We start from the raw sequence: 27232 nt of genomic DNA, 5'->3' as shown, positions 1-27232 counted from the left end.
TCAACAACAATATTTTTATGCGACATCCCAGAAGATGTCTTACAATGATTCGAGAACAAGAGACGATATGTACAATAATACACTTTGATAGGACATGCTTTGGAGTCTGACTGCACCATTGTACTACACATCGACTACTACACAAAGGCTCGTCTAGCCTGTCTTTAGAAGGCCCGGCATCGGCTTCCTAATCCAAAGAAAGACAAATATCAAGAAGGTTTTGTTTTTTTGTTTTTTTTAAAGCCCGGCCCCGAATGCATAACTGATGTTGTAATAATGGATGTGGGGATGTCTGCTTTTGAGCCAACCATCTCTGCCTGCACAGCCAACCCAAGAGCCTCTGTATCCTACACTGAAGTGTTGCTAGGCAATGCGGAGGAATTTAGTGTGTGACCATGAATTGGAAGCCTTTGTGCAAATCAAGTTTCTTTGACTTCTGGGGGGGAGGGGCACAGCTCCACGAAGACGCTACAACCATCTCACGGAGAGATTTTGACAAAACGGTAAGACTCACGTCAAGCTTGTAAGTAAAGCAATTCAAATAAAAAAACACAACCACTAAAACAAGTAATGGAAAAATAGTTCTCTTTTGACAGGGCCAGCCTGTGTATTTGATCGCTGTACTCGCTTTCCTACGTTACTTTTTTCTCTCTCCACTCGGTAGCCCTTTATACAAGATGATTGCAAGACTTTTGATGGTTCTATTAAGTAGATTTCCAGTTTAACAAGCATTCACTGCAGTGTCAACTCACTCAAGCCGTTTCTTAAGGTCCTACTGCCTTACACACTAATATGATTATGTAACATTCCATCATTGGCTCTTTCACATACTGGTGGTCTCTTACAAGGAGGAAGAGGAGGGGAAAACACAAAGCAGCAGCTTCTTTGTACAGCAGAATGGGTGAGAGTTTATATTGTGGATGTTCATGGAACACTGTAGCATGACAGCAATCAAAAAGCTTCGTCTTTATTGCCACACAGGTTACCTTGAATCACGAGAGACTAAATCCTTATTGCGTTATGGTTAAAAGCACAGAGATCGATGTCACAAACACACACACACACACACACACACAACCATGAAGCCAAAGATTTAAGTAAAGGAAACGGTAAAATGTTTTGCTCTGCACTCATTGTAACCTGCAGCAGTCACTGCTGTGTGTGACATAAAAACTCAGAGTGGTTTTGGAAGCGTAGAATCAGGTTGCCATGTGCTACATTGGCTTGTTGCAAATCAGAGAAACACAGGTATATTACAGTAGTCGTCGATTTTTGGGAACATGATTGAAAGGCATTTTTATAAACTGCATACCATTTTGAGAGAATTGTAAAAAGAAAAAAGGAAAAAAAACTCCCAACATCACAATGCTACAACTCGATTGAAGAACGTTTGAAACTATTAGCCATCAGAGCTAGGCATTTATCCTTTCAAATTACCTCCCAACATCTTTGCTGGCATTAATAAGCACCCCCAGATCTACAAATAACCATCAACACCTCAGCAATGAACGCTTTGTGTTCTTGCTCCTGGTCACTCAGCTCCTAAAATGTGCCCATCACCAAAATAGTGTTTCAAAATAGACTCCAGCTGTGACACCAGAAGTTTGACCAAACCTCCCCTCTAATTTTGATGTGCCCTTGCTTTTTGTACACATACAGCATCTTCAGCTTCCTCCACTGGTCCGCCCAAAGCTTGTGGAGCTGGACTGTCTAAAGTGACACAGCCATGAACCAACAACCCATGCAGGGTGAAATAGTCTAGACTTATGTCTGCACTCAAAGCCAATGCGCTTGCTCTCATCAGAACAGTCTGCGATAGCTCTCACTGTGGTCTGTCCCACTACTCGCCCTAATTCCATGTGCTTTTATGGGTCTAAATAGCTACTTCACACTTTACATAGAGGGATAAATGAGGTGTTGCCAATTCCTGACAGCATCATGCTAGATATCATTTTGTACTTAGAAAAATAGCCATTGAATCATCTGAAAGGCATTTACAGCGCAAGATCAAATGTCACATGTTGCACATATCCAATTTGGACAAAACCAACATGTGCCTAGAGAGAGTAAGATCAGGCAGTAATGTAACACCATTTTTTTTGTTGCATCGTGTTTATAGGTGCAGAAATGAGAGCTCAATGGTCAAACCTCGACCTGGTTTGAAGGTAAGATGTGGAAAAAGACTGACGTGCGCTAAAAGATTCAGGAGCAAGTGGACAGCAATGTGTCCATCTCTTCTGAGGTGTGTGTGTGTGTGGTTTCTGAGGGAGGGGGGTGAGGGAAGGATTCGGCAGGAGGCCCTGACAAAACCATTGTGGCCCACCCCCCGCTTCCCCGAGACCAAAGAGGCGAGGGGGGGCTTGGGGTTGCATCTTGTGACTGCAACCCCAAACATCTTCACTCACATGACTGAGCAGCTCTTGGCCTTCTCCTTCTTGAAGGTGGAGGAGAGCAAGTCTGACTTGCTGGGCAGGTGGAGAAGTCTTTTGGACAGACGGCGGGAGGGGCTCGTCTTTGGGAGGGGCTGCAGCTTGTTGATGCAGGCCATCGCCGCGGTGCGGAATACGCTGTGGATGCTTTTCTCTGAGGTGAACGCGGAGCACTCCAGGTAAGCCTCCGCACCCAGCTGCTTGGCCAAAGCAGAGCCCTGCAATGAATGGATGAATGAAGACGCTGCTCATGACATCCACCAGGCAGAGACGCACCTGCAGACTCTTAGAACGGTTGCAAAATGAAAATGAGGAGCGTGTAGTCATTGGCTCCTCAAGGGAACAGTAGGGGACTCAATATATTCTTGATCCCTTTGCCATAATAAAAATATATTAATTTATTTGTAGCTGTAATTGTAATCCAACCTCTCTATTAGCAAGGATTTCTAGCAAATAATGAGTACAAAAAATTCCCACAATTATTTCTGAAAAAGCACGACTGTGCTCCTGAGAGTCTACCTGTCCGGCTCCTTTTGTCTCACCTGCTCATAGGTGATGGGGGTCTGTTTCTGATGGGACAGCTCCATCAGTGTGCAGACATCTGTACGCAGGTCAGTCTTACAGCCAATGAGCAGGACACGTGTGCTCGGACAGAAGTCCAGGATTTCACTTTTCCACTGTGGACACAGAAGGACATCGAGTACAGTGAATTGGAACATCTAAATATATTTGGGCCCAGTTTGAGTGTAAAATGTCAAGAGAAAATCTGTGTTTGCAGGAATTGCTGATTTTAAGTATGTGATAATGGGGGGGGCAAGAAACAGAATGATGGCTGCTATTACCTTCTTCAGACTGCTGTCCACAGTGTCTGGGCGGCTGATGTCAAAACACAATAGAACGGCATCGGAGTCACTGTAGCACAGGGGCCTCACATTGTCATAGTATGGAGAACCTTGGATAGCAGAAGGGAAAGACGTATTAATATGGATAAAAGACAACATTTCCGTAAAAAAAAATGTAGGCATCTCATTTCAAGCAGTTCCCTGAGCCACCAATGAGCCCCTTTTGACCACAGGAATTCAAAGCAGGATGATTGCAGTGGTGAAATGAGCTCAGCGGCGACTTGAGAGACAAACGTTTGCGAGGAATCTTGCGGAGCCACCATTATGAAATATTGGCAGTAAGTCTTATTTTCTGTTTTCCTCATTTTTATGGTGAAATGGTAAAAAAAAAAACGTTAACATTTTCATTTTTTGGGGCCAGTACAAAATGTCATCCCAACAAGATTAAAGTCTGAGCTGGATCCAAGTAATTTTCCAGATGGAGTGATGGAATTCACTAATGCGAGACAACTATTGATTAACACACGGACTTGCAGCAAAGATTAAACTGTTGCTGAAACCGTGTTGATTGTTTGTTGTCAAGATTGATTTTTAAAAGCTATTCAGTTTTTTCTTCAATAAATATCAAACTAATATTGACACCAATGTGATTCCAAACTCTAGGGGAGGTTCTTCTAGTCAACATGTTACATGGGACTGATGCATTTGGATGCAATTTCATTTTAATTTCTGAGTATCAAAGAAAAAAGGCCACTGCTAAATTTGCAATCTAATATGTTTCAGGGTTGGGTTGCTTCATTCATTTTAAGCGGCGGCTGTCGAGGAAACCGATAACTTTGACAGTCAACAATTAATCAGAGCAAAAGGGGTGACTGAGCAGCAGCGTGGTGGAGGCATAAAGAAAGCATATGCACAATCAGCATCCCCCCCCCTGCTGATCCTCACTCTGCTGTCCATGAGACTGCTCCTCTCCCTGATGCCATATGCTCTGCTACCATTTCAGAGGGACAGAAGATGACAGCCGAGCACTGAATCCTCATTGATCTTCTCTTGCAGCAGATTATGCAAGTAGAATGTCGGGTCTCGGGGCAGGCAGACGCTCCCACTCATGCTTAGAATCCTTAAGTCACGCCCCCCCCCCCCCCCTCAAAAAAAAAGAAGAAAATCCTCTGCTCACCGCATGATACTTCCAGTCCCTCTGTTACCACAGCAACAGCCTTGGAATCCACCATCAGGCATTCCTCCCACCTAGCCATAAAGGCTTGCCTTAACTGCCAATCAATCATTTTACACTGCAAATTGCCCACCCACCTTTTGTTGGGGACATTCCTCCGCTTTGCAGAAAAGATGGGTGCCACAGACATCCATCCATCACAAGCACCTAATGACACACTATTTAATTCTGGCAGCAGCCAGAGGTGAACCCAATTAGATGCTCAGTGGGATCAGCATGTTTACTGTAGGCTCCACGAGAATCCCAAAAGGCATTCACTACTCCGCTTATAGCTACAGATAACAGACACAGTCTGTGTAATCAATCATTTAGACATTAGACAAGCGTCCTAATTGATATACAGACGAAACAGTGCATCAGAGAGAACATATGAAACAGCACATGGCTCTGTTTCATGAATGCCTTAATGATTTTCCACATAATCAAAAGGCGAAAACTGAATTCGCCAACTGTGAGTGGAATAATGACAAGCTGAGGGTTCAATGTCCTGAAAAACAAGCTTGTTGTGTTTTAACCCCGGTTCAATGCTTTAGGATATATATTTAAAAAAAAAGGTTTGTTGTATTCTCAGCAACACAATGGTACATGAACTTCATGATTTAAATTAAGGCTTAACAAGGAGAGTAGATGCCACTGCTAACCTTCAGAATGCAGATCATATTATTACCTTAATGCCATTTATACTTGGTGCAGTAGGAGAAAAGCCACGAGGCAACTTTACGTTAGCTGACTGCGAATACTGAAAGGCTTTAAATTAGCACAACCGGTGGGATAAGTCTCTCTGTCTCTGTGTGTGTGTGTGTCGGTCGGGGTTATCTCACAGGAGAACAATGACAGGGCTCTAAAATCTTTCACAGGGGGTTAATGGTTTATCACACATCTGGGAAGCTGGGTGTGATTCTGCATTAAATGGCCACAGATCTAAATGCAGCGATCAATGCAAAGCCTCACGGTGTGTGTGTGTGTGTGGGGGGGGGGGGGGGGGTTAATGAGTCTGCCATTAAAGCTAACCCTGAGAGTGCAGAAGACATGGAGGGGTTGAGTTAATATGTATGTATTTGTATTTTTAAAGAGAACAATATAAGAAATCATATTGAAGCAAAGCGCACCAAGATCCCGTTTCTAAACCTGGAAGTAATGGATGCCTCTCCCGTGGCGACAAAAAGTCAGGAGGAAGACAAATAAGAAAGCGAGAGTGTCACCGACTGAGGGAGATCACAAAGAGCCCCGCTTTACCATCAATCTGCCCCCCCCCACCCCCTGCAGCCTGATAATACATGTCCCTTTCCCTGTCCCTGTCCACTGGCCCCTGTCTCCGTCCCGATTTTTTCCCTCTCTTCTTTGCAGCACACTAAAAAAATGGCTCCCATAGAAGAAATCCGAACACATGCAGACCTGAAGCATGCTCTCCAAATGCTCCCCTCCTTTCCTGGAGGAGCATGATTCGACAACAGAAGGAGCGTTTCTGAGGCGTGAAGCCCATAAAGGGAGGCCGATTACATGGGCGGAAAAGGAAAGAATATATCCCGATCCCTTTGACTGAATCTGGCTCCGTCCGTCTCGATGGTGCCGTGCCCAGAGCTAAGCGGCAAAGTGGAAATTGGGCCAGAGAGCGGAAGTAGGCTTTGCAAGCCGAGACGATGGACCTTGTGTTCTGCCACTAGTGTGTGTGTGTGTGTGTGGTGGGGGGGGTCTGATTTTCTGTGTGTGCATGAGCGAAATTGTAATTGTATTTTCATGCATGTGAGCTAAATCAACTCTTCCTTCATCATTAGCATTAGCACACTCCTCTGCGAGAGTGAGAAAGCAGACAGATTAATGATCCAGTGATGGGATGACTCACAGGTTTGGGGATGAGAGCAGCTCTGCCCCTCCACCCACACCCAGCTGGCTGGGAGCTGTTGCTGCAGCTTGATGACTACAGTCTTTGCAACCGGGCCAGAAAGCACAATGCATAGTGTCAGACAGTTGTTCCCAGTTTTCACATGCCAGAGCTTCAGAATCACCGCTGAGAAGAAAGGAGAGGATGCCTCTTTGTTCCAGTGCAGCACCACATCTGTGCTGCTATAACAAGCTCAAGCACAAGAGCGTTCATTCATTTTTAGCTTTCATAAAGTTGTTAAAATCCTACAGTTAAAAGTTGCTGATAGTCACAATAGTTTATTTTAAACTCTTGCCTCATCGAAAGCAGCCGCAATCAATCAACACAAATGTTATTAGCAAATCACTTTAAACGGAACTTGTCCGCTTCCACCGCTGAACCACAACCGCTATCTAAGAATGACATAAAAAAAATTAGCACAATTTGAAACAACTCATTAGCTGCCTAAAAATAAGTAACTGGTTGATTTATAGTTATAATAATTATTAGTTGCAGCCTTGAAACAAACATTTAAAAAGGCTCGACAGTGACTTTAAAAATGACTGATAGACAGCGATATTTACATTTTTGTTCATTTATACAAATATATATCGGGCTAGCCCCAATCTTATTCATTAATGAGAAAATAAATTGATATGTCCAATATCCTATGAATCTCAAGGGCTTTATCAACAAGACCATTAAACCTGAAATAAATGACTCACTCACGCCATAGAAATACTCATTATTCACTATGTACATGAGTTGGACAGTGTTCACCCCCCCCCCGCCCCCCTTGTTAGATTGGACCAGGCCGATTAAAACCAGCAAATTGATTTTGGTCTGTAAATCCATGACAGGACTGGGAGAAGAGGAGATGAAGGAGCTGGCTGCAATGTGGAGCCACTGATGGAGTCAGTCCAATCAGTGAAAGGGAGTCGGTATACTGAGGAGATGCTCTCGGTACGATGAGGCTGCAGGAGCACCGCTTTGCATAATTATATCGAATTACAGTATGAAGAGGAAGCGGTAAGGTGCGGCCAACCGGACAGACCCCATCAAACGCTCTCAGAAAATAGTACGTGGATCGTTATGAACAAAACTAGGAAGGGTGAGAATCTAGGATTTGTACAATTTTATCCAAATACAGATGTGGATCAGTTTGATTGTTACTAATCCAGTTTTAGTTTGGATTAAATTATTGAATTAAAGGGTACCACTGAGCATAGGTGGAGGTGCGTGTTCTTCTAAAACACCGTTCGAGTTGCATTTTTATATTGAATCTTACTTGTTTGTGTTCTTTGCTCTTCATGCAAATTACCCAGAAGCTATTTCATGCAATTTTGGATTGTGAGTGGGGAAAGCAGCAAAGAAAGTGTTTAACAGAGAAAACATTTAAGACAATAAAGGAAGGACGGAAAGAAGGAAAGTGATTCTGTTGGTCAGTCTCTGTGGGTCGGTGGGATGGGGCGACCCAGCGGTCCTATTCAGGCTTAATCTGCTGAATCGTGCTGTTTGGATGAGCGACCCAGAGCAACATATGGAGGCGAATGCAGGTCACTCGAGTTTCTGAGCTGCTTCCTGTCTGTGTGCTCCAGAAAGCCTTCCTGCTCAACAGGCTGTCTTATGAGCCAGACCCGGGCTCGCTGCCACTGGCCAGACTGCATTCCACATTCTGAGATTAAAAAGAAGGATTTGGTCTGGAAGGAGAATTATGCTCACTTTTTTTTTTCTTCCTGTTGCTACTTTAATGAGTTGGGGGGGGCACGGTAAAGACTGCATCATCTAGAACAAGTGGGTCTGTTCCATAAAGACTCTTTTTTTATTCTTTGGACACGCATTAACAGAAAAACAAACCCACCCACACACGAGCCAATTTGATAATCCACAGTGACCCAGTCAGATACAGAGAGCACTTGTGTGGATCAGAAGGGATTGGGGGGGGGGGGGGGGGGTCATTGTGCAATGAGCATGAAGGGAAGCAAACAGGTGCTGCAGACATGTTCACAGTATCCAGGTCAGCAGTCAACAGCAGAGCTGTGAGGAGATCCACAGTGGCACATTGACCTCCTTTTGATGCGTAGTCCAAATTAACATATGATGCTGGCAACAGTGGCAGAATAATCTGATTATTTCCGACTAATTTGCAGTGAAACGTAGGCAGAGAAATGTACTTCAACTTCTTATTTTACCATATGTGCAAAAATTTGATATCAATTCAGGTTTTGTTTACGTAGTAAAGTTAAGCTTTACAAAAGTTCTGAGATCAAACGATCCTCAGACACACAAATCTGTAAAGAAAAGTCTGGAAAAGCTATGTACCGTTTAAAAACCCACACAGAATGAAATCACAGCTTTGATGCTTTGGTGGTGGGAGGAAGCCGGAGAACCCGGGGAGAACCCACGCAGACACGGGGAGAACATGCTACCGCCTCTCAGAAAGGCCGCAAGATTTGATTTGAACCTGCGACCTCCTTGCTGTGAGGCAACAGCGCTTACCACTGCGCCACCGCCAATCAAAAATAAAATAATAAAGGATGAAAGATGACTGAGAATGTTGATCATTTTGTGATCCACAGCTGCTTAAGAAGAAACATCAAGGAGGAAAATCAAAGTCTACTCCCAGAAAAGCATGGAAGGATAGTGTGGAGTGGACAGACAGAGAAAAGGTGAGCCGTACCTGAAGTGTCCCACAGACTCAGCTCCACTCGCTGCTCCTCCAGCTCCAGACAGGCCGTGTAGTTTTCAAATACCGTGGGCACGTAGGTCTGGAGAGCAATTAAACAACATGGTGCCATTAGTGGGGAGGTGTCTGTCTGTCTGTCAGTCAGTGCGCTACAGGGAAAGGGGTTTCTCCCACGGATCAGGACGCCGCGCAAACACGCACGCAGGGAGGTCCGTCAAATGAAGTCCTTAGAAAGTAATTCCAGTCAAATGAACTGCATCAATCACTGCAGTATAGCAGGAAATATTCACTGCGTGGAAATATTCACTCATTGTGAAGAAACATAAACGCGTATACACATCCATGAATCGTGCCCATAAGTTACTGCATTAAAACGCGTTCAGGTAAACGTGTGATTTACATAATAATAATAATAATAATAATACACAATTCTACGAAAATGCGCACCGATTTTTCCACTCCCATATTTAATGATTCTAAGAAAATGCGATATTGATTGTCAAAAAAATAATGCGCAATTGTGAATGTATAATTATGTGTGTGTATTTATATATATATATATATTTATTTATTTCCTCCACAGGCATGAGATGCCATCGCGTACCTCGGGGTAACAGTCCTTCGCCAGCACTTGCAGCATCGCCGTTTTCCCGCATTGAACGTCTCCCACGAGCACGAGCTTGCATCGGACCACGAGCGCCTGCGCGTTCCTCCTTTCCTTCATGATGCTGATGATGGGCAAGAGTTCAAAGAAAAACGAGGCGACAGAACAGGCCGAATCTTCTTCCCCCCCTCCCGTCCCGGAGCCTGGTGCTTATGGAGGGATGCTGGCGGTTCATCTAATTGAATCCGCCACTGCGGCTCTTTTATAGAGGCGAGCGGCAGCCAATAGGAGCGCGCCATTCCACCGCGCATCGTCGCGGCGTCGTCTTGGAGCAAAATCAAGTTATTTTGATCAAAAGAAAATGTACAACAGCTGCATTTAAGACAAGGCCTTCAGGATAATGTGAGGGGTTTACATTCTCAGAGTTTCATTGTTTCATGTTCATTTGTGTTTTTCTGTAGTCCTGGAACTCCGATCACAATGGCGTCTATTAGCTGAGTAAAAACATGTGAATCTCATCATTAGCCGGAGCAGCCAGTCACCGGACACTCACTGACTCAGTGGAAAATAGCACGGAATGAATTTTTACGTGTTTATGTTATTTTCAATTTAGGTAGGATTTTTTTTTTTTGTGCGCAACGTAGATTTTCCGCTGCGCGAAGACCGTATCAGCTGTGCGTAATTACGCACGAGCGCACCTTAGAGGGAACGTTGCCCCAGAGGCAGAGCCTTTCACACCCCAAAGACTGCTACTGTATGGAGACACAATCTAGTTAAGAACAGAAGATAAAGGCCAATAAGCCGCCCTCCACTGTCTGCGCAGCAATCAATTACTGCTGGTATCAGAACATTTGCACTTTTTGCAACAGAGAGTTAAAGAAGTTTGCTTTTATTCATAAACCTCTGCACCAGTCTCCCCCCACACGGAGCCTAGCTGTGTTTTACAACCCGTCCTTTTGTTATCATAAACATTTGATTAGAGAAAAAAAAAGAGGAACTTTGTTGGAATACAATAGTGGAACAAACTGATGACCTGCAAGTCATCAAATGTTAGTTCCAGCTCCGAATGGTTCTTGTTTGAAATCCCCAATCCGATCAAACTGACTATTTTTAAAAAGAGACAAAACTATATGTCTCTATATTTTTGTTGGACAGAATACTCGTAGTCCTCTGAAGCGACAGATGCACCACTTCCTCCCTCTGGTGGTTGTGGAACGTTATACGTATCACTGATGAGAAATCAAAACGGCGCACAGAAATGTTACTTCAATGTTGTGTTTTATTCACCCCCTGTACACGTCATCACCAGAGACTGACATCATTCAGTCATTATGTCTTCTCTCTTACTGACTTGTCACAAACCACGTGACATATGCAGCCATCATTAGAGCAGATAACTTGTTTAGTGTTGGAGATTAGTACAGCAAAACTTTCAGTGCATTTATTGCATCATAAAGCAACATGTAAATAATAATAGTGCGGTTACATCCCATCATAACTGAGAGAGATGTCTTGATAGTCTCTGCTGTCTCCGACTTATTGCATACAGATTTTAAAATGCAAGAGGAACTGATAATTGTAAAATAAAATAAAAAAGAATTTGTGCTTTGGACATCCAAAGAATAACTCACTTTTTGTAAAAATAAATGAATAAAAATAAATACATTCCTGCGCCAGAAATGAAATAAACAGAAGTATAAATGTGTGTCTATAGTGGCTGTGCTCTCTGTGTTTCATCCTAAACAACTGCAGTGCATTGTTAAAAACAAACAGGGAAACATATAGAAACATGCTTTTCTGAGGCTTTATACCTTTTGTAAAAATGTACTTGTGCAGTTTGCTACTAATAATATTAATATCTGCATATTGGATGTACAGTATGTACAGTGACGCTTTGATCATGTGACTGGTTATGGTTGATTTACTCTGAAGAGCGAATGGCTCATGTGATGATGGTCCCCAAAAAAGCCCTTCTGATGAAACAGGAATATAATATGTCATGCACATACGTTAGAGTATTTACATATGTGGTGTTAGCAGAATTTCATTACAGTGTTTTAAATAAGAGCTGATGCATTAAAGTGAGGGTTTCAAGTGCATGATGCATTCATGCTTGTTAGTAAGAGGTAAATAGATGAATGAATAAACACAAATTACAAATTGAAATTAATCTTTTAGTATTTGTGGTGTTTAACTATAAGTGATGGTATACATATTCGTTGTATATTTAATGTACATGACAGTATAACATAAATGACACCAGCGGTCACCCTTCCTACACATGTAAACATGCCCATTATATTTGCTACTGAATTGCAATTGTGAATTTAAATTATTCCACTGATATGTTCAAAAAGATGCAGATAAACCTATTTAAAGGTTTAAAGCTAAATAAAGCTATTTATCGATGCATCGGTTCATCTCCAGTCTTTTCAACAGGACGTTATCGTTGATCGTCTGGGAGCATTAAAACGTCCATGTCGCTTTTTTTATTTCTCAATTTTCAAAGTTTGATCAAAATAAAAACAAAATAAAATAGTATTACTATTTAATAGTAAATAGTAGAACAGAGCCAATTATCCCAGTCTCAAGCCTTCAATTTTACTTTAGGTAGAGACTTTCTAGATTTTTGATCACACTGTATTTAAATTTCTCAGATCAGAAAAAAAATAATGCTAATGTACAACTGCTGACAATCAGAAAGATTAAAGAAATGATTATTTATGATTAATTAATGCTACATTTTGCATATCTGGGCTGGTGATTTTTCGTTTTATTTATATGATGCCAACATTTTTAAATGACATCATCTTTATTTCTAAATAGTTGTTATAAGGTAGCTATACTGAGGGCTATGGTATGAATAATAGATAGTTCAGCTAGGCATGTTAGAAAATAAATTAACTGAAAGTGATGCTTTTTTAAACAAAAAAAACATCTACTGGATGAATCAAGTTATGAACGAATAATTGTGCCTTCATTGTGTCATTTAGTGAAACTGGAATGAAGGCTCACAGAGAGCTGCAGTGATGGAAGACAGATATAATTAGTTTCCTCTCATTCTTTGCACTCTTTGGCCGAATAGTGAAGCAGGTCAGTCGTGGAAGAAACCCTTTGTGGCAAGAAGATATTCAAGTTTGGATTTTGTGCTATACTGATCAATATGTTACAGTGCTGTACAATTTGCCTCTGGGACAGTCAATTCTGGGTTTCTGATCACACAAATGGATTGGCAATGTCGTGCCATGTGACCTCCAGTGTGAAAGCAGGGAGTTGGGAACGAGGTCAGGGTGGAAGGGATGCTGAAAGGAGAGCAATGTGCAGTGACTGCAACGCTGTACTGGTTCCAGCTACCAGTAGGCATGCAGCTGTAGAAAGTGGCCCTGAGTTATCGCGTGCCAGTGGGAATAGGGAGCTCTGCCGAGGGGGCAGCAGTGAGGTGGAGCCCTACGTATCCTCCTCCATCTCCTGATCCCTGTTTTCGTTTCTCTTCTTCCTCCCAGCTTCCTTTCTCTTTTAATGGACTGTGCTTCTGTTCTTGTCTTCACCTCAGACGTCGCCAGAGAAAGTAGTGGCCAGCTTTGTAGAGACGAGGTTTGCTGCTGCTCCCTGGAGGCACCCTGGTCCTCCGTGCACTATGACCTCCGCGTCCGACCCCTGTCGACGGCACAAGCTGCTGCTCCTTCCCTGCGTGCAAATAGAACTGGAAACAGTAACCATAGCAACAGTTAGTAAAGGTGATCAAAATAAGCAAGATAAAGACATTTCTTCTCACCTAGGTCTGTGGTAGCTTCATTCTATCAACTCTTGAGTTTCAGAAAACTAGTGAATGGACAGACAGAAGGCATAAATCTCAAAGTAAACATTGTATCCCACTTGTTAATTATTTAAAGCACTAATTATACGTTTGTCTCACTTGTTGGCTGGAGTTAGCTGAGGGTGGGGTGATCACGCTTTGGTCCATTAAAGGGTTAACAGGGACAGAACAAGGGAGATGTGTTGCACGCCAGTAAATTTCCAGGTACTCTGCGAGATGCTCACACGCGTCCTCCAGCTGATTCTCATCCAAGATGATGTCAAACATTTCCTAATGGTTAAAAGGTACAGACAGAAGAACAATCTGATTTTTCATGTGTTGAACTCATTTTAATTGTGAGTTTATTTCTGAGTGGCATACAGGTGGACACTGAGCCAGCTTGTCTCCCGCCATCATCTGGACATTGAGGTGTTTGCTTTGTGACTTCCCTCGAGATTTGATCAGCCTCTGGAGAACCTGTCAAATGAGCCAGATGGAAAAAAAATGTCAAGCAGTTTAAAAAATACATCTAATCTAATCTAATCTAATCTCCTATTGTTTCATCCTAGCATATTATTCAAAAACTGGCCATCGTCTTGTGTGCTCTAAATCCAGTCTGAGAAGCTGTCAAGCCTGTCTCTGTGTTAAACTGCATGTAAGCAATGCCTTCTGTGAATCATTAGCTACATAAATATATTTGTCAAGTAATGATCAATTATAGTTTTTTATCCCGATTTTGGAGATTAATTAAGCATTTATAGTTGATTCATTTGATTTGAATTGATCTCTATTGTCTAACCTGTAATTCCAATAATAATATGCAACTCTATGAGACGAAACATTAGAATAAATTCAGAAGTTTTTATGGGTTATGCTCTGCCTTAGGCGAGGAGACTTTGACGTAGACGACGATGGGAGCCAGGGACGTTTTGAGGAGCTGTGTCGGGTGGTTGATGGTGTCGGCATCCAGGACGACCAGCTGGAGAGACTTGGCCAGCTCAAAGATCCTCTCAATTTCACTCTGAACCTCAGCTGTCACCAAATTGAAAGACAGACAGGCATTCCGTGCATCTTAACCAAGCAAGTCTTGACTTGAGGTATCTATTCATAGCAGGTATGCATCTTTATTGATCTCAAAAAGGTCAAAGACAACTCTCACCCAGACTGGAGCGCGTGTTGGATCGCTCCATTATGGCCTTCTTGTTCAGCACCGAGCGCTTCGCCAGTGACAGATCAGCAGTCACCCGTGTAATAGAGATCCTACAGAAGAAGCGTCTCATCACATCACATCACATTCCATTGCAAAGGATGGGACGAACTTGTACTCTGTTGCTGCTAAAAATAAGTCGTCATCATCAAGTGTCGTATTGACCGTGAAACATGATCGGCTGAGTCCCGCAGACGGCTCTGCAGCTCAGTGGCAGCATTGCTGCAGGCTGGGCTGCAGCAGACAGACAGTTCTGCCTACCTGCCATCAAATCTGTGCTTTAGGAAGTCGAACAAGGCTTTCTGCATCATATCTGTTACCTGCAAAGAAAGGATAGAGGATGATGACTGGAGGGGAGTTAGGAGAGACAAGTATTCATCAATTTATTCACGGATGCCTGCAATGTTTCCCCCTCACACCTTTGATAAGATATAACTTTATTAATTCTGAAGGAAATCCTGGAAACTAGCGGCTCTAGAAGGCTACCGCCCGTGGCAGCGCCTGAAGTAGAAGAATCTATATAAATACTGCAAATGGTTGTTTAACCCTTTATATACTGTTGCTTTGAGGAACATTTTTAAGCGTTTATTAATATACATTATTTGTCAAAATGTCTGTTGTTGGGCTTTCCGCCCTTTGGTTACGGCAGGGCTAAAAAGGACTCGGATTCCTGTGTGGTCCACGGAAAGGTGTCACGGTGGTGTAGTGGTTAGCGCTGTTGCCTAACAGTAAGAAGGTATCAGGTTCGAATCGTAGCTTGGAGTTTGTGTGTTTCCTCTGGTTTCCTTCCACCACCAAAGCCATGCAGTTACCACAGCCGTTAGAGTGTTGTTGTGTTGTGCTTTTTCCTGATGTGCTGTGTGGAGTGGATGTGAGGAGACAGTCAGCTGGTCCTCTGGCCTAAAGTCAACAATGCTACTGTCTCTTCATCATAATGTTTGCTCTGGTAACATATAGGTCTCGGTGGTGCAGTGGGTAGCACTCTTGCCTCCCACCTTCTGGACAAGTGTATAATGACAGGCAGCTGTATCTGAACCACATCATGAATGTATGACATAAACATTTCTGTTCATAAATTATCACATATGTGTATAATACATTTATAACAGGGGGAGAGAAAAACAAAGAGCGGGGAAGATAGGTTCTCATTCACCACTGGAGCATTCCCAAAGCACATCGCAGGAGCAGTGCATAAATATTTCACAGACAGACTGAACAACATGCGCACATCATCACAGAAGAGAGACAGAGGAAGAGAGGCCATTAACTGTGCTGAAATTGTTTAAAGATCAAAGAATCTTCAGCAAAAACTGAATATTCGTTATGACAATTCTTGAGGAAAAGTCAGGGGACTGTTAAAATAGTAAAATGTTAATCTGACGGAGAAGTTATGTGATATTCTTGTCATGTAAAAGTTATAGGTTCATCAAATCCAAATGGAGAAAAAATGTGTCTCCCTCCATCATCTTGCACTTAAACCTGAGAAGCAGTGCTGATTGATTTCTTACCTCGTAGCCTTTGAGCGAAGGACCCACCAGCACTACTGGCCGCATAGAAGGGACCACGTCATATGGAGGAACATGCTCAGTCTGCACAGGCCAAAACACAGACAGGCATGTAAAGAACAACACATGTATCATAATGATAAACGTGTCCCTAACAATGAAGAGAATCGTGAGAACTGCATTGAAATGCAGCACATAGCAGGATATTCACATGCGTTCTTAAATGAACTGAACAGAAGTGAAATAAAGGCAATGCAAACGTACCTGTTTCTGCTTCTGTTTGGCTTTCATTCAAAACAGAGTAAACATTAAGCAAGATAATAATTAAGCTCTGGCAATACGTTATGAGTTACTTTAAGGCTATGTAGTGATAAAGAAAATACAGATAGATAAGGCACTTTTACTTTGAGGTCCATCCTGTTCCCCCATCACATGATCTGTACCCTTTGTTTCATCATGGAAGGATATTTCTAATCATGTATCACTTACTGACTAAAGATTTAGTCCAATAATAGTCTTATACGCCTGTCTGCACGTCCACGTGAGACCATGTTGTCTCAGTGAAGACCGAGCCGAGACAATAGCATGGCTCACCTGCAGATGGCGGCGTGGCCCTCCAGCCTCCGGATGAAGCGTTTCCTTTCCTGTGGAGTCAAACATAATGCGAGCTTCTTTATGCGTGAATCCCCTCAGGAGGCAATTTAGAACGAAGGCCACACAAAAAAGATCAAAACTTGAGCAAAGACTAGCTAAAAAAAAAAAAGGTTTTCAAAGGCAGGCAGGAAGCTGGTGAATTAGAGCAAAGGAAAGAGACAAGCAGCAGGGTGGAAACAGAAGCATCCCTCAGAGATGAGTGGCCGCTGACCTTGCTGCTGCCTTCTGCTCCTGTTTGATCCTCATGGCCTCCAGTTTGACTGGGCTCGGGATGAAAGTGATGTCTGCTCCTTCCTTCACCAGCCGACCAATCCACCAATCATTGCTGTATTTCTGCAGGACAGTGACAACACCTTCTGTGACTCAGGAGTTGTGCTGTAAGATGTGTCCACATGGATAAAGTTCTCCATCACATGGCAGGCAGTTGACAATATTCGTGACGCAATATGAAGAGATAACAGTGGGAAGCGGTTGTGGTGGCTGTATATGTCAAAAATAAAAAAGGGCGCACTCATAAGGAATAGAATTTTATTCTAAGTGAAAAAAAAAATCTATGCTGACATGTTTTTTTTTGGGATGATTGATTACTTTCACTACTACACAGTTCAGTTTAGAAGGAACGCAGTGCAAATAGTTTTATTGGTTCGAGACACCCCGGGGGCTGATAGCATCTACTCGATATTAATGCTCAAGGCCTCTCACCTCTTTGATGTGCAGAAAGTCTTTGGTTTCAAAGTTAATGGCGGCACCTTGAACTGGACAGTCTTCATCAAGTGCTCCACAGTAGCTCACATTGGTTTTCACTGCAAAAGCTACTGGTTTGGACTGTTGCAAGATTAAAAAACAGACAACAACAACAAAACATAAATGCAAAGAAAATTATATAGAGTAAATCACTTTTGTCCATCAGCCTGAATCAGTTTTAGCTGATCTATTAGCTGTGTATTAGCTGTGAGTCTTAGAATGACTCAGCTGTTTGCATGCTCTTCACCAGGAACTGAGAGGGACTATAAAGCCCAACTTTGACCACTGGGCGCTCACCTTGGCTCGCTCTAGCTGGAGCTGAGCCTGGCGCTCGGCTTCACGCCGAGACGCCTCCTGGTCCTCCTCCAGGGACAGGTCGGAATCCGAGGGGCGACTCGTGTAGGAATCGGCTGAACCCTGAGAGGAAAGAGGAGAGGAGTGACTAGCACAGGAGAGAAGACATGATCTGATCCGATGCAGAGCCAAACAGGTTTCCTCCACGTCTCTGTGTCTTTGCCCCGCTACGACAGCGCTGACACACAGAGAGACAAACACAGCCTATTTTTAGTTTCACTCATATTGCATGATTTTGGACCGCAGGAGGTAGCTTAGTGCCCAGAAGGTCCCCACACAGACTCCGGTGGGGGGGCCGCAGCTCAGGATTCAAACCTAGAACATTCTGTGAAGCGACGGTGCAGACAACAGCACCACCATGCCCTATCCACATGGTAAGTATGTACATTTTCCAAATTCGGATGCAAATCGCAATATTCAGTCACACAAACAAAAAATTACATGGAAAATAATTAAACATCAATCACAAAAACAAGAGCACTAGACCTCTTTCTTTTCAGTGAACATTATGAGGGAAAATGAAGAGTGTTTTTGAGCCCGTGTGCCGAAGCTCACATCACCAGAGCCCTAATTTCACTCACTTCATCAGCATCCCGTTGGAAGACTCCTCACACACACACACACACACACACACACACACACACACCAGACAGGAGCATCAACATTAGGCAGCTAAATATAGCCCAATAAGGATGACATCCTTCTTTTGTCTTTTTTCATTGCACCTGTCACCTCTGCCCCCCCCCCCCCCCCCCCCCCCCTTGAAAGAAAACTGCTTTAACTGAATCTGTCTCCGACTTTGTGGATAACGTTTGAATATCAAAGCCTGCCAGAGTCTGACGAATCCACCACCGGAGGAAACGAGACATAATTAAAGCCCTGCTGATGAGCAAGGAGGACATATTGACGTTCAGACTGTCTTTCTCACACCAAATACCTACACACTGTCTTCACCTACACACTTTCACACCAGTCAGTACCATAAAGACAGGCTTTCTGTTTTTGTTACTGTCTTTGCTAAAGCATCAGACTGCTTTCCTTCATTCTGTACTGATTCTAAATGAGCTTCAATGATATTAAACAGATATCATAACTGACATTATTTATAATACAGATGTTCTGAGACATTTTTGTCAGATAACGAGAGGCTACGGGTTCGGCTATCTTTCATCATAAATGCTGAAAGAAAAGATTCCGATTATATTTTGCTTGTAAGATATTTCTTTATTTGTTTTAAATGGTGTGATTTTAATTTATCCTACTAAAAGGCAGATTCGTTAATACGTTCAGCAGGGAAACTCTCAAAGTTACCATCCTTTAACTGAAAGGTTCCTCTTTTTGTGAAGGACTATAGTATTAAAGGAAGTGATGCCGATGCTTTTTGTTTTTATTTCCATTTTAACTGCTTTATATAGGAATCTCTCCCTTATTCATCATTTCATAATGGATTGATGTAACTATTACGCATCCAATGCAAACACTTGAAACTGACTAAGCAAAAAAAAAAAAAAAGCTAATATGATATCACACATTGTTTCTATGTTGGAATTATTGAATAAAACAACAGGAGACGAGGAAAAGTCAAAATCCATTCAACAGATGGGTCCATGAGTTCAAAGCAGAGCTGCACAGCAGCATGCTGAGACAGATGGACAATCTGCACGGCGCAGCAAGTCCAAAATAGATAAGGAGAAGGACGGAGGATTAAAGGCGAAGTGGGGAGATGCTGGCAAAGTGAGTGAGGCAGGGTAGAGTTCTTCCGATGCAAAATGAGGAGGAGGGAGAGGAGGAAAACAGACAGATGAGACTGAAGGTACATGCAAGAGTGATCCGCCCAAACAGAGAGCATCAACAGCGTACCTTGTTACAGATGAGTCCTGTAGCACTCGAGTCGGAGGCAGACATGGCTATGCTGCCGGCGCTCTCGCCTCCCCATCGCACAGAAGGAGGCAGAGCCTTCCTCCCCTCAGCAGGGAGAGAGAGGGGTGGCACGCTCAGGCTAAGTGCTTCACAACTGGCACTGCTGCGTTGCCTCAGCAGCTATTTCCTGTACAGATTTGATGCCTTGACTGCAGCAATGATGTGTTCACTCCCGCATACTGTTGCTGTACTGTAGGTCTGTACAGTGTGGAGCCAGCCCATGCAAGAGAAGGAGTCCTCTCCTCTCCTCTCCTCTCCTCTCCACCCGACCAAGATCTCATATATCTCTCTTTAACCCCTTTAAGTTTGTTTTCTTCCATTTCTTCTTCAAACATCACAGAGAATTCCATAAAGCAGAGTTTTCACTGGGCATAAATATGATTTCTATAAATAAGATAAAACAAAGACAGAATATATATAAGCTCAGTGATAAAAATAAAAAAATTAAAAAAAGATGAAGTTGGCTGACAGGGAAAGTAGAGCAAGAGGGGGACCTGAATTAAGAAATAATTGGTCTGTCTGAGCCACGCCATCCTCCTGACAGGAAGGCGATGCTTGAACCGACTGAACAGAAATGCCGCGATGAGTCAGCGTGAAGCCATCTAGAGTCCATCAGATGTTTTAATAAGCGAACAGAGAGATCTTTACTGAAGGAGAAAGCCTTGTTCTTAGCCTGCATGCTTACTGTCCATGCCGTGGTCACTGAGGCAGCATGCCTCCCTCTGACTCAACTTTGACTGCTGAAGAATTAAGTGCACTTAACCAAGGCTTTCAGTAAAAAAAAAAATGTCTGTGGGCTAAGTTTCGTGGTGGCCTTATGACTTATGAGAGAGAGAGAGAGAGAGAGAGAGAGAGAGAGCCTTTCTAACAACAGGAGAGGACTGCAGCGATGGAGGACTAAAAAAAATACAAGCAATAAAAACTACTAAAAACAGAAAGAGGTCACAGAAGAGGAAATCGTACCTAAATAGCAAATTGCATTGATAAAGCAAGGCAGGAAGTGCAGTATAAATGTTGACTCTTAACAATTCTTCACTCAAATTGAGCAGCGGGAGACGAAATGATAAATGCAAACCTGAAAGGGTGGAAGAGTGAAGAACAGAGGAACAAAAACAAAAAGGGATGGAGACACTCAATATAACAACAATAGGACGAAACAGCAGAATCTGTTCTTTGTTCGTATTTCTTTTATTTTTCAGCAGTCTAAATATAGCTCTCCTCTCCTCTCCTCTTCTCTCCTCTCCTCTCATCACAGACTGGGGTTTGCAGTGGGTCAGCATGTGGAGGACTGTCAAAGTTCTAAGGTAGGCCATGTTACAATAAGACCAGCGCAGCAGTTCTCATCTTCTTCTTTACAACAGAATGAGTTGACATCAAGTGACGTTCAAGCTTCCAAATAAAAGGTGCCGCTGCACTTCATAACTCTCCTACTTTAAGAACGTCTCTTTTGTTTGAACGGGAAGCCACAGGATTAGTGAGAACTCGGAGCATTTACAGTAATGCTGCTGGTGCCGCCATGCAGATTTCAATTGGTTCTAGAAAAGTACAGGTGCTCCTCACTTACACGTAACGACAGAGTTATGTTACGTTGCTGAAGGATTTCGTCCTTAAACGAAACCCCTGTTGATTGACACTCCCAGGTTATACCCCGCCTCTCGCCCATAGAAAAGCTTCGCAGCCAGAATCTGCAGCTGCCTGTATCTCCATCCTTTTTAATTGAGGAGAGGCACCTTAGAGTCTGAGGCAGTATTACACCCAGAGGTGGATAATCCAGAGCCAGAGAGAAGGTCTCCTGACAGTGCAACCATAAGGTAGAGTGGATCAATAAGAGAGCTGTCCAGATTGGTACTCCATCCTGTTCCGAGCTGCTCCACCCTCTAGTATTACCTAAGGCTGCCCCCCCCCCCCCCCCCCCGTAACAAGCTCTTGGTATAGCCTATAAATAAACCCTTGCAAGTCATTTCGACAGACACTACACGCTTTCTAACCAGAGACAAAAGTTGACGTGATGTATGAGGCAGCAGAAAGAGGGACGTTATAGGGATGCGACAAGGACAATGTAGTGATGTGAATCATCACCGATGGGTCGCCAGCAAAACTGTGACGCTGGCACACAGAGGAGGAAGAAGAGCAGGACATAGAAAGCCTGGCCAGAAACGTGGCTTTCATCCATGCTGTTGGTTTCACCCCCCCCCCCCGCCCCCTAGGAATACCCTCAGCCCGACTTCACCAAACTGCTTCAGAGTGCAGAGAAGCTGGAGCTAACCCACATAGAGCTGTGAACCTACAGCGTTCATGAATCAGATGTGTGTTAGAAACTGACCTGATTGAAACTTTAGGTTTTTGTTGGGCCTAATTGGTGCATCTTGACCAATGGGCTGAGTTATCTGAGGAAATGTCAGCATTATCAATATGTAATGGCACCCTACATGCTCACATAGCTCGGCCGTGCATTTAAAACAAAGTGGGGTTTTAGATTATAACTTTTAAGTTGCTGCCTTTTCAAAATAAGTAATACGAGTGTGCAAATGCAGATGAAGCTGGAGAGGTTTAAAACGGGTAGAATAGCCTGATGTCCTTGAAAAAAACAGCCAAATATGAAGACGCTCACAGAAATGAGAACCAGCTTCTTCGCATTGCGTTTCCTTCCTTCCCATCTTCAATTAGAAAAATAAAAGTCATTTAAGGCGGTATTTTCAAGAGAAACTCAAAGTGATGCTGAACTAGAATCTTTGGCCTTCTCAACATTGCTGGTTCATCAAATTTAATCAAGGCATTGCACACACACAGACACACACACAGACACACACACAGACACACACATGCACATATACTGAAATACACAAAGCACTTCTCTCCTCACGGGACAGGCTTTTAGTGCTCTGTCTCATGCAGTATTTAATTGACCCTACACAGGAAGCCTCACGGTCCCAAATGCACTGCCCCCCCCCCCCCCCCCCCAACAGAGAAAAGCAGGAACGCCTGCAGCTTCCCACCACTGCTCCTCTGCCACACAACGGCACTAAATGCCATTTTCTGCTTTAATGCAAGTCCACAGAAATGTCATAGCTGAGGGTTTGTTCTGACATAAGTCAAATGTGGTCAGAGAACGAGAGACCTCCAGTGCACACCGACATTCTGCTACATCTCACTGCCATGCACATTAACCCCAGTTGTCAAACTTTCACTCGACATTCAAAGAAACAAAGTGCTTCGCATCTCCATCTGCTACGGTTTAATCCAAAAGGCATTTTCAGAGTTTTTTGTTGTTGTTTTTTTTGTTTGTTTATTGTGGATATCCATTCAATTTGCAGCAGTGATTAGATACAGAAGAGAAAAGAGCGTACTTACTCAGTCGGAGGTAGGCGAGCACACTCTCTTTCTCCGTCTCTCTGCTAGTCAGGCATGGTGTGCTCTCTCTCTCTCTTGGGTAAAACTGAAGTGTACTGTAGCGTGCTGGTAAGCAGACTAACGCTCTCTCTTTCTCTACACCCCCCCCTCCCCCCCTCCCTCTCTCTTATTCTCCACCATTCTCAGCACACAACACTTTGCTACGTCAGTGAGGCTCACTCTGGTCTGCATAACATCCTTTCCCCACCCTGTCTTCAGCTCTCCTCTCCTCCCTCCATCTCTATCTTGCTCATCCAATTAGAAGCTCCATCATGAGCACTTACTTCATTCAGGGCTCTATCAGTATAGAACATCACTGTAGATGCCAGAGTGAGATTTACAGCAATTTCAGCAACAATCAAGGTCGTACAAATTTATCAGACTTTCACAAGCAGTCCCCACTCAAATGTCCAAGGTTTTGGGAACTGGCTGCATCAAATGATCCACAGCCCAAGGTGCACACGAGTAAGTGGACAGAGCTATCCACAACTATGTGTTGATTATTTCAGCCGCCGTGAGTTTCAACATCTCAAAGTACCAAGGTTTGGAGTCAGGAGTCAGCCATGGCTGCTGTGTAAGTTTTGGTTCAAAATATTGAGGCGTCCCCAGCGCATAGCTTTCTGTTCGGTCAGTGTGTTCAGCCAATGTCATGGTTGGCCGGACTCTGACACCTGCTCAGCAGCTGGGTGGATGTGCTGTGGATGTGGGAGGTTTTTGTTCTAAACTAAATATTTCAGGGGAAGAAGTGACTGCTTTACACGCTAATTTGTGCACACATCATTCTGGGGAAAAAAGGGGAGAACGAGATCAAAAACATGTATTTAAACACATATAAGTCCGACAACATGAAAACGCATCTACAGGAGATGTGGATGTGAATAATTCTGCAAGTTAAGATTCAGAATCCATAAGTTAGCTTGCAGGAAACACTGAGGCGAGGGAGGGAAAAAAAAGGCGAGTGAATAGGCGGCGGCATCCATTCGAATTCTGCCTGAGCAGTCGGTGTGAATAAAACATGCACGAATGAAGGTTTGAAAGTTAAACTCCACGGTACTTTTGCCATGAGCAGGAGACAGACAGAGCAGGAGCTGCAGTCGAGCTTTGAGTGCAGACGTCTGCTAGTCTGTCCCGTATAAAGCTCCTCGATGGGCAGCGCTGCTGCTTATGCATTATGGATGAGGGGCTATTTTAAGGTGCCGCGTATCCTGCTGTTTGATTTTTGAGTGCAGGGAGGTGACGTCTGCTGTCGCCAAATCATTTTGTGAGATTTGGACCCTACATGAGGGTGTTGAGACACACAGCCACACCTTGTGTTCCAGCTTAAACCCGATCCCGGTTTGAACGGTGCACATCCATCCCGGTTCAGGAGGCTCAGAAGGAGGGCCGATGCCGCAAATGAGCAGCCTTGCTTCTGTCAGTCTGCCCCCGGGCAGCTGTGGCTTACGACCACCAAGTATGGAGTGAATGAATAATGCAATATAAAGTGTCTTTGAGTGTCCAGAAAAATGCTATATAAAACCAATGCATTATTAGTTTTAAAGTTATTCACAAAAAGCACACTTCCAGTAATGGTGGATTCTTCTGGATCTAGATCCGTAGCTTTTGAAGACACAACAAATCTGTTTGTCCAATGATTCCACAGTGTCTCGGTAAAGGACACCAAAAACAGGCTTTGTGGAGTAATAAGAGAGACATTATTGAAAGATATGGCATTGTTGACTTGTTCAAACAAAACAGGCACTGGTATCAAATCCCACTCCGGGAGTGAGATGGAGCAGGAGGAGCAGGGCAGACCTGGGGCAGACCCGGGCGGAGAGGCTGGATCGTGGCAGAGCTCTCCAGCAGAACAACGCGCTTGATCCAAATTTTGACAATGTCACAAAATTGAATGTTCTACACTGGAAAACTCTGGTGTGACCTCTGAACTGCAATCTGCAGCATTAAAGTCATAGCGTGTCTTGCTGTAACTGGCAGAACACAATATATAAAAATAGTTAGAATACTTAAAAAAAAAATGCAAAGTACATTTATCTGTAAACAGCTGAGCATCATCGGATGGTCAAAGAAAGCTGTAGGACCAACAATATGAAAATAAACATTATATAACTCTCATTAAATACAGAATACACAGATCCTAATGCAATTTGCTATATCAAAATATACAGCAGCCTACTGTCAACGCTGGGAGGAGGATTGTGTTTCAAAGTTATGGTCTTACAGTAATGAACTACTGTATATATATACAGTACATATATGGTAATCTCCTGTTATTTGGTAAACACCACACAGTCATGACCCAATACATAATTACATGTAGGGACGTGTAAACTTCTGTTGCCGCAAATGAGCATGTGTTTAGGTCAAAAGTCTCTTTGTGAATATTTAAACTGGAGCCCAGTCCTGCTCATCTGTCCCTAAAATCTGATCTGAGGTTTCGATGATTCCCAGTACAGGGTCAGCCTGTCTAACTTTAATAATCCGACCTGCCTCCACGGCACCTTTGCTGTTTGTTCACGCACAGTTAGAAAGTGCTGCAGCTTAATACCGTGCAATATAGGATGACACTGAATCGCTCATTAACAATCAAGGGAAAACTGTCTAGAACCCACCTCGTGAAGCAGAAAGACGCTGGAATTGGTCCGGGACATCCGGAGAGAACGGGGATGTCGCTCGCTTCAGTCCACCGGCGTCCACGCAGGAACAGCTCCAGATTGTGGCTTCACAGCATGATCGATGACTGTACATAAAGCCAAGACGCACGGACACGCGGGTGGATGGATTACAGCTTTCTTAATAAATTATGCAAGACTCTCACTTTTCTCACAGACCAGTCCAGCAGATTTTGTGGTTTTTTTTGTTTTTTTGTTGGAAATATTTTTTTTGTCCAAGCTGGTTCCTTGTCTTTTTTTATAATCTCACTGTATAATATAAAACACACATCTACTGCACATGAAGAAGAAAGTTATTTCATATAACGGACAGTCCTTTTACTTTACTACATGCGCTGAAGAAGTCCAGGCAGGAAGGGACGAATGGGACGTGGTCCCTTCTCGGTTTTCACTGATCGAGCACTTTGCCCCCTTCTCATCCCGTAAGCGCCTTCCATTCTTCATCGACCGCTCCAGTCAGGTAAACTTACACTGTCAATGTCAAGAAGACAGGAGAAAGTCACCGCACATGCAGAAAGACACTGTCGTGGACCAGAAAGGCTTCCTTCAACCCTATCCTGGATTGGAAACAGCGTTTTGTTGTGAAAATGAGGGACGGGCAGAAATGAGATAATAAAAAAGTAGACAGAGCTCTCAGAATTAACTTAATAGTTATTTACAAAATATAGTGCTATGTCAGATTGCTTTGGACCTACTAACTTTTGCAGATAAGTTAAATCTGACACCAAACTGCAATTGTCCTTGAGCCCTATATAAACTTTCTGGATCATTATTGATGGATTATTACGTGGATCCTGAGCATTAATAAACGCAAGCCAAAGTGTTCCCATGCGGGCTTCAGAGGAGCAGCAGAATGACTCCAGCGGATTGTAGGCCCAGCATCCGAGGAGCAGAGCTTGAGGAACAACGTTCCCATTTGGATGGCGAGGTCGTGAACAATGGCGCCGACTGCTGGACAAATTTGCCTTGACACTTACTACTGTACTTTCCTCTTGTCCTGTCAGGGGTTGCCACAGCAAATCAACCTTCTCCACTTCACCCTGTCCTTTTCATCGTCCTCCCAAACACCAGCCACTCTCATGTCCTCCCTCACTACGTCCATGTATCTTCTCCTGGGTCGTCCTCTAGCCCTGTTCCCTGGCAGGTCCATCCTCAGCGTCCTTCTACCGATGTAGTCCCTGTCTCTCCTCTGGACATGTCCAAACCATCAAAATCTGTCCTCTCTGACCTTATCTCCAAAATGTTTAATTTCTAATCCTAACCAACCTGGTCACTCCCAAGGAAAACCTCAGCATCTTCGTCTCCTCCACTTCTAGCTCCGCCTCCTGTCTTTTCCT

At 43.5% G+C, this 27232-nt stretch overlaps 2 protein-coding genes across 2 annotated transcripts; both read right to left on the bottom strand.

Annotated features, from left to right (window-relative positions):
- Positions 1-2401: 2401 nt before the first annotated feature.
- On the bottom strand, positions 2402-9787 carry rnd1b (Rho family GTPase 1b). The gene is made up of 5 exons (XM_068747219.1): positions 9657-9787; positions 9047-9134; positions 3272-3381; positions 2972-3106; positions 2402-2647 (listed from the first exon to the last, which is right to left on the bottom strand). Exons 1-5 carry the CDS (start codon positions 9774-9776, stop codon positions 2402-2404), a joined length of 699 nt encoding a protein of 232 aa, XP_068603320.1. The 5' UTR covers positions 9777-9787.
- A 3442-nt stretch (positions 9788-13229) lies between these two features.
- On the bottom strand, positions 13230-19821 carry cacnb3b (calcium channel, voltage-dependent, beta 3b). The gene is made up of 14 exons (XM_068751243.1): positions 19777-19821; positions 17860-17979; positions 17521-17643; positions 17030-17151; positions 16759-16808; positions 16429-16448; positions 16168-16248; positions 14921-14979; positions 14612-14712; positions 14333-14484; positions 13834-13929; positions 13573-13743; positions 13432-13478; positions 13230-13359 (listed from the first exon to the last, which is right to left on the bottom strand). The coding sequence occupies exons 1-13, from the start codon at positions 19819-19821 to the stop codon at positions 13449-13451; spliced, it is 1170 nt and encodes a 389-aa protein (XP_068607344.1). The 3' UTR covers positions 13230-13359; positions 13432-13448.
- Positions 19822-27232: the final 7411 nt, after the last annotated feature.

Source organism: Brachionichthys hirsutus, chromosome 2 (assembly GCF_040956055.1).
Source record: "Brachionichthys hirsutus isolate HB-005 chromosome 2, CSIRO-AGI_Bhir_v1, whole genome shotgun sequence".
Lineage (NCBI taxonomy): Eukaryota > Metazoa > Chordata > Actinopteri > Lophiiformes > Brachionichthyidae > Brachionichthys > Brachionichthys hirsutus.
The sequence above is the reverse complement of the archived record's forward strand: the minus strand, read 5'-3'. Positions and strand labels throughout refer to the sequence as shown.